At 35.9% G+C, this 13,578-nt stretch overlaps 1 protein-coding gene across 24 annotated transcripts in view; it reads right to left on the bottom strand.

Annotated features, from left to right (window-relative positions):
- Positions 1-13,578, bottom strand: part of sif (still life) — a 682,529-nt gene that overhangs the window by 387,188 nt on the left and 281,763 nt on the right. For all 24 annotated transcript variants that reach the window (XM_067129380.1, XM_067129383.1, XM_067129387.1 and 21 more), the window contains one exon: positions 10,283-10,467. In XM_067129380.1, the coding sequence (XP_066985481.1) occupies positions 10,283-10,467 (185 nt within the window). The remainder of the gene's footprint in view (positions 1-10,282; positions 10,468-13,578) is intronic.

The following is a 13,578-nucleotide window of genomic DNA, read 5'->3' as shown; positions in this document are numbered from 1 at the left end:
AAATTTATATATATACATATATATACATATATCATATAATAATGTATATTATTTTATATATATATATATATATATATATATATATATATATATATATATATATATATATATATATATATATATATATATAATATATATATAAGTAGAGAGAGAGAGAGAGAGGGGGCAGGTAACCAACCAACAGCATATCATAAAATAACAAACTACACCATCTTTCCCTGCTAATGACGCCGCTATTACCATCTATCACTCTTAAAGAGGACAAAAGGTCAGGACACGATTCCCAGCATTTGGCCCGCAGCCTGATTGAATGTTATGCCCTGGTTCTCACCCATTCGTCACTTTCAGGTTATTTCCAATTTCATTACTAACACACACACACACACACACAACACATATATATATATATATATATATATATATATATATATATATATATACATATATATATTATATGTATATATATATATACATACATATATATATATAAATATATATATATATATATATATATATATATATATATATATATATATATATAATATATATATATATATATATATATATATATATATATATATATATATATATATATATATATATATATATATATATATATATATATATATATATATCTGTACTTCCTTCAATTACCTAGTCACAAAATTATAATTATAATCAACTTTTAATTGACAGATTGGAGGAGTAAAGCAGTACATAATTAAATGCATAAAATAATTTTCTAATAGCAAAATACTGAAGACAGTAAATCTACCCAGTCACATGTCTCATTACTTTTCATTTTTATTCCCCAGATTTTCCTACATTTAACCAATGCCAAGGAATTCCCTACCACTTCAAAGACACCAACGTAATTACAAGATTTAAAGGGAGGTAATCATATGGCTGTTATTGAGTCCAGCCATAAACTCATCTTTCATGAAGCACCATTTGTCACATTTTCTCTGAAAACACGGCGGCTTCTATATTTCATTAACATTCCTCGAAGTATTCTAAGAACTTTTACCATGAAAAAACAGCATCAAAACCTTTCTGTTTTGTGTCCAGACAAGAATCCATAATATCTGAATCAAAATGGTAATGAACCTCAGTGAGCCGTGGAGCTATGTTCGACTAAACGCCAAGATAAAACACAATAAAAATAACAATAAAATTCTGTAGTGAAATTCCAGGGGGGAGTAGTCTGGTTGAAACTAAGAAATAAAAGAGTAAAAAATAAGAGAAAGACTTTAATACATAAAGAAGCCAGAGACCTATTTCTATGACCTCTTTCCTTACGACAATTCTAGAAAATGAAACCTAGAAAAAAGGAGACACAAGACAACAGAAAAATATTAATAAAACAAATCTCGAAAATGTCTTCGTGCGAAGCTTAAAAAGAGAAAAACAAATAACACACAATAAGAAAGACTAAATCAAGCTGTTCAAATATTTTGGGGTGGGGGTGTTGGGAGGGGGGGTTCTGACACAGCGGCTGGTGGGCAGACGCTGAAGCTGCTGCTGCTTCTCCTCCTCCTCCTCCTCCTCCTCCCAGAACCCATAAAAATGTGTGAAAACGGCCGGACATCGGAAGTTCCTTCAATATATATGCTAAAAAAGAGGAGGTGGGTTTGGGTTGGGCAAACACTCGTTCATTACGAGTTCGGAAATAAACTCGAAGGAGAATGAATGCGTGGAATCGGGCGATACCGAGTAGTTATTGACATGAAATGTGGAGATGCACGCCGAGGAAAGATACTTGGGAAAGAAAAAGGACCAATAAAAAAAGTTAAAGTAAGTGGAAGGAAAGAGAAGAGGTGGCAAGTAAGACGACGGGAGAAACGGAAGCGAAGAGAATGAAAAATATCTATTGAGATGGTGATGTGAAGAGCTGTTTAACATTCGGGGAAAGAAGAAGAAGAAGGAGGAGGAGGAGGAGGAGGAGGAGGAGGAGGAGGAGGAGGAGGAGGAGGAGGAGGAGGAGGAGGAGGAGGAGAGAGAGAGAGAGAGAGAGAGAGAGAGAGAGAGAGAGAGACCTGAAGATGACGAGGGGAAGATCTTTACAGACAGAACAAATGATTCGAAATCGTTCCATAAAATATCACACATATTCTTGAAGAACAGGTCGAAATCACCATAAATATACTGAGAAAGCTTCTGCACAGCAGAGTGCAAATAATTATGAAAAAGAAAATGAAACCTGATCTACGAGAGAAATGCAATAAATTCAAATAAAGGCAACAACTGTATGAAGACGTATTCACTATTACAGTATAAGTTAACACACTCTAATTCAGAAATACGCCAGAGAAATCAACGGACGCGAGACTGGAGCTATTAAACAGCACAACAGTACATCTCTTAAAACTTTAGCACTCGTTACGCCAACAAGAAGACAAGATACAAGGTAGTGTAGGATCCATGCAGAATGCTGTTATGCTCTTGAGATGTCACGATGTCACACTGACAAATATAGATGTATTTTTCCTTTGTTGAAACAAGGTCTTCTGAAGTTCATAAGTTTAATGTTATACTAAACATAACGAGAATTAGAAAAATGATTTGGGACATCAGCTAGGAAGATTCAAAACTAAAGGATATGAGAAATAAGACAATTAGTTTAAAACTGTGAGAGAAGACTGGGAACGCTCAATAACCAATATTTATAGTTGACGAGCATTCTCAAGAGTATTGCTAAAGCAGTATATACCATTCTCCCATCCCCCGCCTAACTCCTCTATGAGGGCATTCCGACTTACGAAGTAAGAAAGAGGACAATTTGGGGTTTTGCAAAAGTAATCTCCGACGATTTTCACCGGACGAGATGAGTTGAGAAACATCAATGCTCACTCAATGCCAGCTATTTTTAGGATAAAAGTCATGGTCAAGGTTAAACCCACTAACTTTGGGGTCTTCTGAAAGAGATTCATTAGTGGATCATCCAAGCCAAATAAAAGACTATCCTTGTAGTTCAAAACTTATAGGCATGCTTTTTTTTACTTCCAGCTGTAATTTTAACCTTAGCCCTGGCATGTATTATTTGGACCCATGTATTAGAAAAATGTTCAAGAACGACCTAAAAGATAAAATCACTTACTTAATTACAAATTAGTTACCTTATATATATTTTCTATTATTCATACGTTTAATGTAATTTTTTTTGTAAACATTTTCATCTTGCAAAAATTGTTATTGTTTAAAAAAAAAAGAGAATTATTGAGTTGCACGTTTATAACATTTTTTGGTGGTCAGTCACCTCCTTGTACAGTCGCGTTCATTAGTGACGATACTGTGTACTTTGATTATCGTTCACAAGTGAAAAGAATTATTTTGATTTTTTTATAAACTTATTTTGAATTATAAGAGCAACACAGTACATATATTAATACTATACATAATATAAAATAAAATAAAAATCTTCACTACTCAAAAGTTTGCCTTTCTGGATATTATACACGAAATAAAACGAAACATTCTGAAATGTGAACGATAACATCAGGGCTGGCAACCACACGCAATCTCCCGAAACAATAACAGCACGAGAAAATTCGCACCCCTGACTCCGAAAGGTTGGCACGCCTGAAAAAGCCGCCAAAGCAATGTGCAACTTGTCACGTGACACAGTGGTGGTGCTCCTGCTCAGTATTTAGCCTACTTCTCGCTGACCCGACTTCACGTTGTGATGATGGAGCATCTTGGGCGACTTCAAATAAATCCTGGAGCCAAAAGACAAGAAACCTCATTAGCTATACGGAGAGTCATAATAGAACTGCATAAAAATAATATCCTCCCCATAGAAAGAAATTAGCCGCAAATTAAATATCAGTCGGACAACAGTATTCAGGTGGATCAAACGGTTCAACGAAGAAGAGAACCTCCAGAATCAGCCTAGAAAAGGTCGACCCCGATGCACTACTAGAGAGCAGGATGAACAGATCGTTGCTAAAGTTATCTATCTCACAGCCTATAACAACTGCTGCGAAAGTGAATCAGGAATTAGGTCTTCTTCAAATCTCTAATGTTACGGTGAGAAGGAGATTACACAACCAAGGAATTCATCACCGCAGACCGGCAATCAAACCCTCCGGCCTTGTCTCAAAATCACCAAGAGCAACGAGTAGCTTTCGCTCTTCAGTATCTACCGTTTGAGTCAGGATTCTGGGATAACGTTATAATTATGGTGTGATGAGAAGACTTTTGCTAGCGACGATCATGGTATACTCCACTGCTGGCGACCTCCTAATAAAACAAGGTAAGTAAATAATACCAATAGTTTTCATGTAGGCTTAGGCCTATGTGTATCATGAACTTTCTTTACTACACTGATTAAATACCTACAAGGTAAGTAATTAATACCAATAGTTTTCATGTAGGCTTAGGCCTATGTGTATCATGAACTTTCTTTACTACACTGATTAAATACCTACAAGGTAAGTAATTAATACCAATAGTTTTCATGTAGGCTTAGGCCTATGTGTAACATGAACTTTTACTATATTGATTAAATAACTGCAAGGTAAGTAATTAATACCAATAGTTTTCATGTGGGCTTAGGCCTATGTGTAACATGAACGTTCCTTACTACACTGATTAAATACCAACAAGCTCCTTAAAATATAACTTTTCTTTTTGCTTTCAAGGATAACATTTCAAGCCTATTGGAATTCTAACGAATTACCTATCGAGTGAGAAAACAATCTCAATATCAATGTAAATTCCTTATTGCTCATTTTTATTAATAGACTATTGGTGATATTCAGCGTTGATATTTTCTTCGTTTACTTGCGATAACATTTTTTTTGTGTATCTCAATCTCTAGGTTCAATAAAGAAAATATTCAACCGTCGCGGCGAAGTGGAAGAATTTCTGCAGGATTATGGGGATGGATGGCTGCGTGTGGACCAGGAACTGATTCCCATCGACGAGCGTTTAACCGGACAGCAATATGTAGAAATTCTGGATGAAGTCCTGATCCCATCAGTGAGGAAACTTCTACTACCGGGTCATTTGCCAGTCTATCTTGTAATGGACAACTCTTCTGTTCATAACTCGAAAGTGGTCAGCGAATGGTTTGCTGAACAGAACAATGTTATACGTATAGACTGGCCAGCTAAATCTCCTGACCTCAATCCGATAGAAAATCTTTGGGGACAAATGGTAAGGGAATGGGATACTGGGACAATAAAAACCAAACCTGCACTGATCAAACACTGCCTATCTGTGTGGGAGTCATTAAGACCGAAAAAGAGGGATGAATAATTATTGTCAAAGGTTAGTAGATTCAATGCCAAATAGACTAAGAGCTGTGATTGACAATGATGGAGGTCATACTAAATATTAGACTAATTTTTGTTATTCATATTTATGTCATAGGTTAATAATGTATTATTTCATCTTTATAAAAAGGGAAATTTATTTACTTTTATACCAAAGGAATATTAATTCATATTATACCAAAGGAATATAAATTTACTATTACTTTTTATTCACTATCATAATGTGTAAGACACAGTAGGAAAATTAAATTATTTGACGAACTGTTGTTAACTGTGAGAAAGAGAGACTATTTTTATGCTTCATATTTCCGTTGTGTTCTTGCGTGATTGCATGAAATATAATTTATATTTAGTTTCTTAGGGCATTTCACGTTTCATAATTCACTAAAATCTTTATGTGAATTATTGTTTCTATTCCTTTTATCCTTTATGATTCAGTTAAATAACAATAGACTTGCATCAATACTTATTATATGCAAGGTAAGTAGGCATTAAGCCTACAATGAACAACTTAATACAAACAAATGTCAAGGACCAATAGGCCTAGTAATGTGATTTAATTCAAAATGAGAGCTTGAATAGTGAAACTATACATAATTAATAACGCAAAGCTTTGCTTTTGTTATTTTGCTTTTACTTTTTAACTTTTTCTCAAGTAAAAACATAGAGCCCGAAATCACAAGTAAGCCACTACGATAATTAGAAAGATAACGTGTCCCTTTAAATCAGTGACTCCTCAGCAACTATGCTGCCTGCGGCACCCTCCCCATGCCGTAGTTGCCAGATGTTGCTCTCTATGTTGACAATTTGTCCGAAAATCTAGATTGAGAGTATCGTAAGTTTTGAACGTGACTGTACTGTACAATCTTTTAATTGTCCTGTTCCTGCTTCTGAACGGTCGAGCCTAATCCTTTGTAAAAACCTCTTAAATATTCAACCCTGTTTTGGCAGTTCTACTGGTTCTTCAATTGTGTTGGATTCCAGGTACATAGTTTTTCCTTTGTAATCCCAATCTGTCATTTAAATGAGCTTTCTTTGTAAACTTTTATTTTTATATTTCTTCAGTCTGTTAAGTAAAGGACTATAAGTCGAAAGGCCTTGCAGCACTCCGTTGTTTCTCTTTCTTTCGTGGATTTTGTCTATATATATATATATATATATATATATATATATATATATATATATATATATATATATATATATATGTGTGTGTGTGTGTGTGTGTGTGTGTGTGTGTGTGTGTGTGAAATTTATGAAGCCATACCTTGTAGGAGGACAGACAGTCGTTACGACAGATATACAATATATCCTTCAGCACATCTACACATAATGGGGTATCCTTGTATCTACTTTCACAGAAATACCTTTAAGCGTGTAGGAGGAGAAACGATGAAAAGGTAAACAGAACATACGAACTAATGGACAGACAAGAGGGAAGCTCCCCCTTTATATTCACGTCTATACAGATGGAATACCATTGTACCCAGTTTGACTGGAATCCCTTCAACATTGTGGCAGACACAATGACAGACAGAGGCAGACATTCAGATAGACAGACAGACAGACCGATAGACAATTTAGAGAAAGTCTATAGTCTCCATAACTATATCTGTATGAGAATAATGTGAATTAGATGTGTGATAAATACCGTAAAAAATTAATCAACTCTACTAATGCCATTAAGAGAACAAGATGAGAGAGAGAGAGAGAGAGAGAGAGAGAGAGAGAGAGAGAGAGAGAGAGAGAGAGAGAGAGAGAGAGAGAGTTGGGGCATTGACTAAAATGTCTTTTTCTTAAGAAACCATTTCCGAGCAATCCATGGAAATATCAAATAAAAATCACTACTTGCTGCAACTATTCCTCCGCCCCCCCCCCTCTCTCTCTCTCAACGGATCGACTCTGTCAACATCTTTGCAGTGGAAGGCAGAAGAAGAAGGCGTTAGGGCCACATCACCTTTAACATACTTCTCTCTATCAGCCTAGACTCTCTCTCTCTCTCTCCCTCTCTCTCAACACTTCCCAGCCTCAACCAAAAGGTCTTAATAACGATGATAATAGATCGAGTAAAATGTAACTATTTTTCTGAGAGAGAGAGAGAGAGAGAGAGAGAGAGAGAGAGAGAGAGAGAGAGAGAGAGAGAGAGAGAGCGAGCCCAGCAGGACGCTATTAGCCTCGAGCGAAAATATTAGCGGAACCTGATCGGGAATCTGAAAACCGTTTCTGACGTCCCCCTTGGAATCGTTCCGAAAAAGATTTTGGGAATCTGGGGTACATATTGTAAGGGAAGGAAGGAAAAAGGGCGATAAAAAGAAGCTGTCGTCCCTTGGTCAAAATGTCGTTCTTTCTTGTCGCTGGTGCTGTGGATGTGGACGGGTGCATTCCTGCAGACGTCCTTTGATGAGAAGAAGAAGAATTCACAATGACAACACAATTAGCCACTTGTTTCCATGACCATGCTGCTTGGAGGTGTCTGATAACACTTCTTCTGTACACTTATCAGTCAGGTTTGTGCATCTACTTTATTTACACTTATCAGTTAGGTTTGTGGCCACCTACTTCCTGTACACTTATAATTATGAATCAGGTTTGTACAGATCACCTACTTCTGAACACTTACAAGTCAGGTTTGTGCAGGTCACCTACTTCTTGTAATCTTATAAGTCAGGTTTGTACAAGTCACCTACTTTCTGCACACTTATACGTCAGGTTTATACAAGTCAATTACTTTCTGTATACTTATCAGTCAGGTTTGTACAAGTCACTTATTTTCTTTACGCCTTATAGTCAGGTTTGTGAAAGCCAATTACTTCCTGCACACTTATCAGTCAAGGTTTGTAGTCACTTAATCAATAGACTAAGGCCTTAATATGGGCAACAATGCCACCTTGGGTTTCTTCACCATACATATTTTCAACATTTAGTGAGAGAATTCAGCCAATTTCTGCATATGTCACTTGTTTCATCAAACGAATGCACAAGCTATTATGATGATCTACTATCCCAGTACGACGTACATGAATATTTTATATCTTATATTTTACATTTATATTTATATTTCATATCCATGTATGCCAAGCATGAATATTTCATTTATGAAGCATTGAAGACACATGTGCATGAAGAAAGTAATTTTACATAGCTTTCTAAACATAAAACAAATGCATATTCGTCATCATCACAAAGGGTCTACAACGGGCCAAAATCCCTCAAAAAAAAAAAAACCATAAGTAAAGACGGAAAAGTCACCAATCTTCGCAGTTACAAACCGAGTCAAAATCAAAACTCAGGAACCGACCTTAAATAAGACCTTCAATGAAGACTTTGCTGCATAGATTCATGAGCACAGAATAACTCAACGATTACAAGGGCGAGCATCAGCGATTTTATATAAGAGAGCGATTTTTGAACCTTTCGCCTCACCAAATTCAAAAAAGCGTTGGTCATCTCTCATGGGAATTCGTCTGCGCAAACATAATAAAAACAAGTTGAGAATGTGGCTTTAAGAAATATTCGAATAACAATAATCAACATATTTATAAGATTAAAAATTTATATATACATATATATATATATATATATATATATATATATATATATATATATATATATATATATATATATATATATATATATATATATATATATATATATATATATTTACACAAATATATATGTTATTTATAAATATGTATATGTATATGTATATATATATTTATGTATAAATATGTTTTTTTCTTCATAGCTATAATCTCATAGTTAATCTTTCCGTTCTCATTCCGATGGCATTACCGATTCAAACTTCAAAATGTCTTCAGCTGTCCTTTAAATAAATTCCTATCTCCCATATTTCTTTGTATTAGTGTGCTTTTTCTAATATGCTTCAGTGAACATCACCAAAGGGTCGATCTCCCATTATAAACGAACTGTAACCGAACAACGACAACAAAATAATTTTATCAGTAACTTGGAAAATTGCAACACCTCGTTGAAAAAATACCAAGTATTGCTGGAAATATTCCTTGACAATTTATGTATAATACATTCTGGATGGTAAAATATATCTGGTCTTGATGCAGTGTCAAAAATCATGTTTTTATAAACTATACACAATGTCCAGGAACTAGCTTCTTTTTTTTTTTTAATCTTGGATTTCCAATTAGAAACATTTTTTAAGTTCTTGCCACCTTGTATATAAAAATCTCCACCATTAAACGTCCAAGACAGTTATGTAAAATCTCTCTGATTTGCCTTAATAAGAGGAATATCTAGGATGCTTAAATTCTTTGTACATACAAATAGAATTTCCAAATTCCTTAATAAATAAGTCGAATTTCTAAAGGGTCTAGCAATACCCATCTGGCTGTGAGAACATATAAACCTTCATAAAATCAGGTCGCATTAAAAGGACGCACACACGATCGGCAGACGTACATGATCAACCTTATTTATCTTCATAAAATCAGGTTTTATTAAAGAGACATACACGATCAACCTTGTTTATCTTCCTAAAATCAGGTTTTATTAAAAGGACATACACGATCGACCTTATTTATCTTCATAACATCGGGTTTTATTAAAAGGACGTGCACGATCGACCGTATTAAAGTTCATCATCTCAGGTTCTATTAATTACCTATAAAACCAGGTTTTATTATAAAGACGTGTGCGATCAAACTTATTTATCTTCATAAAATCAGGTTTTATTAGAAGGCCGTGCACGATCGACCGTATTAAAATTCATCATCTCAGGTTCAATTAGAAGGATGTACACGATCGACCGTACAAATCTCCTATAAAATCAGGTTGCATTAGAAGAACGTACGCGATCGACCATATACAAACCTTCAAAAAATCAGACTATTAAGACTTACACACGATCGACCTTATTGAAATCAGGTTGTAGTAACAAGACGTACAAAGCCTGAAAATAACAGGGCTGACATTCTAAAAAAATCATCCTTATTTAAAATTAACTGAGTAATGAAGACATACTAAATTCAACTCACCTGGCTGTATGAGTCGAACGTCCAGGATCTTATCGACCTGTGAGTTGTAAGCCGTGATATGGAAGACGCATTCTGGAGTATCCTGGATGCATGTGATGTTGACAGGTACCAGGTCTTCGGAGACCTGTTGCCATTTCACCTGCCCCGCCCCGGAGGACGACACGTGGAACACTTCCGCCCATAGTCTGCCGGAGGAGATATGTACACCAGGTCAGAGGGTAGGTCATAAATTTGGTGGCAGAAAAATAAATCTAGGTATAATTCCTTTACCATTTACCCTTGTGAGGAGAGAGAGAGAGAGAGAGAGAGAGAGAGAGAGAGAGAGAGAGAGAGAGAGAGAGAGAGATTATGAATACTATTGACACTGTAACTTAATACTCCCATGAGAGAGAGAGAGAGAGAGAGAGAGAGAGAGAGAGAGAGAGAGAGAGAGAGAGAGAGAGAGATTATGAACACTATATATTCTACAGATATTGTACCTTATGGTACTTCCTTGAAATCTTAGCTGAAATCAAAACTGTAGTTATAGTACGCAAATCATATCAATAAATTGGGTGCTATTAGAAAAAAACCCATTCCAGCGTTACTACCATAATAAAATAAAACATTACCTCATTTAAATGGACCTTTACGTCATTCCATTAAGGTAAAAACTAAAATGGAGTCCACTTAAGAAGAATAACTCCCATACAACTTCAAAAGGTCATTCAGTTGAAGACATAAGATTATAGTGACCATTAGTTGACGGGAACAACTGGATGATATTGCCTCTTAAAAGATGGAGCCCGATGATACCATATGGCTCTCTCTTTCTCTCTCTCTCTCTCTCTCTCTCTCTCTCTCTCTCTCTCTCTCTCTCTCTCTCTCTCTCTCTCTCAAGCACCAAGGCTATCCAGCTAGCAGGAAGTGTTAAATATATGCGACAATCAAAAGAAATTTTTTCTGACATTGCAGACTTGGTTTCAAAACGGTTTGTGCGAGAGAGAGAGAGAGAGAGAGAGAGAGAGAGAGGTCTTCTTTCCCGTGTAGCATTTTAAGTGTCTCTGAGAGCCCCGTATTAACTTAGAGAGAGAGAGAGAGAGAGAGAGAGAGAGAGAGAGAGAGAGAGAGAGAAACAGATATATATTTTACAAATAATATATTTAACAAATAATGTAGCCTTCCCGTCTAGCATCTCAAGAGAATTTGAGAGCCCCATTAACTTGGGAGAGAGAGAGAGAGAGAGAGAGAGAGAGAGAGAGAGAGAGAGAGAGAGAGAGAGAGAGAAACTCCTTCCCGTCTAGCATCTCAAGAGAATTTGAGAGCCCCGTATTAACTTGGGGGAGAGAGAGAGAGAGAGAGAGAGAGAGAGAGAGAGAGAGAGAGAGAGAGAGAGAGAGAGAGAGAGAGTTACCTCTCTCTCCCTCGAACCAGGTGTCTCAGATGGGAAAATAAAGTCTCCTCGTTGCTGTCTGCGTGAATATGCCTCTATCTTTGGACACTTTCTTTTTTCCCTCCCATTAAGTTTTCTTTTAGGGTGAATTTCAGACGTCCGGGAATTTCCCTTCAAAATGAAAAGGAAAATGGAAGGAGGATTCCGGAAAAAAAAGGCGAGAATATTATTCTTTGGTGAAAAGTATTATGAGTGCCTTAAAATATTTTTCCGGGTAATATTCTTTGGTGAAAAGTATTATAAATTTTTCAAAATATTTCCTGGAAATGAAAGGGGAATAAAGACTTTAAATAAACTGTAAAATAGATAAAAATATTTTTATAAAACCGTTTAAAATTATCATAAAAATACTGGTAATATGAAGGAAAGAAATCCGTAGCATGGACGCATTCGCAAAGCATCCCTTTACCAAAGTCAAAACACGAAGTACAGTACAGGTATGAAACAAAACAAGATCAAGGACACAAGGCAGTACTTAAAATCAAATACAACAACAGAGGGACTGCGCATGCCTAACGATCTACCGGCACCTATTACAAAATCGTCCATCAAGAAACCATTATAAATTTATCTGAGTAAATTTCCATAACGAGCAACAACTTTCTTGTGGCACTTCTCGACCAGGTGGAAGAAAGCTGGCACTTCTTGGAAGAAAGCTGACACTTCTTGGAAGAAAGCTGGCACTTTTTGCGCCATACCCGCTGTTGGAAAAGGACAATTTCGGACGATTTTTGGACAATATATTTGCCGTCAGGACACGCACTCAACGCAGTATTCTCGTAAGAAGAATGGGCACTGACGACCAGGTGTTTGCCAGAGTTTTTCTAAGATGAGAGAGAGAGAGAGAGAGAGAGAGAGAGAGAGAGAGAGAGGAAATTAAGTTTTAATGCCGCTTTTTTAAGATAATCGATCTAGATCGGATTTTTATCAAATATCGCTTGTGCCAAACGTCCATATTTACATATAAAACTATATATACTCTTCACACACACATATACACACACGTATATATCATTAAGAAACTTACCCACACACACTATTTATAAAACAATAACACAACTTCTCTTCATCAGAATAACAAAATCAAAAGGGTACAAGGCAATCCATCACCTATCTCACATAAGCATAAACCCCACATTTCCTACCGCATACGATGACATACGAGCGAGTTCAAACTCTGATAAGCTTTTGTCAATGCTCCTAATGTCCTATAAATTTCAAGCCGTGTAATTTTCCCGACAATTTACTGTAATAAACTCAACTGCCGGCAAATTTATCCGTGCAATACGTAATCGCGTACTTAGGATGATGAATGACGAACGTGTTTTTCGAGTCAATCTTGATACATTATCGGTCGGCAATTTGATAAAGATTTATTTATTATTTAATACATCATTCGATAACGGATTTCCCTCAGGCTTTTCCGTAAGTGTGATATTTTTGTTTAATAACACACACACACACACACATTTGTATCTTCATACATTTATAAATATCTAGAATAAATACCTAGAACGCCACAATTCTATATGTTATAAAAATACAATGCAAAATAAAAGAATAATTTATTATTACCATGGAGAAGACGACTAATGCCTGATTTACTATGAATATGTTTAAAAACGCCTCCTAAATGTAAGATAACTGTAGGAACAGCGGTCACGAAGAAAGATACTGAATAAGTGATGTAGGTTTTATGAATACTAAAAGAACTAAGTACAGAACCTAACGTAAGCCACAATCCTGCTGACCCCCGCTGTACTCGATATTTAAAGTACTTCTTGCCCTTTTTCCTCGTCCTCCTGCCACTTATCGTATCTTATCTTATCCTATCCTATCAAAGCGATATGAAGTACACTGTTAA

The sequence above is a fragment of the Macrobrachium rosenbergii genome, chromosome 27 (genome assembly GCF_040412425.1).
Source record: "Macrobrachium rosenbergii isolate ZJJX-2024 chromosome 27, ASM4041242v1, whole genome shotgun sequence".
Lineage (NCBI taxonomy): Eukaryota > Metazoa > Arthropoda > Malacostraca > Decapoda > Palaemonidae > Macrobrachium > Macrobrachium rosenbergii.
The sequence above is the reverse complement of the archived record's forward strand: the minus strand, read 5'-3'. Positions and strand labels throughout refer to the sequence as shown.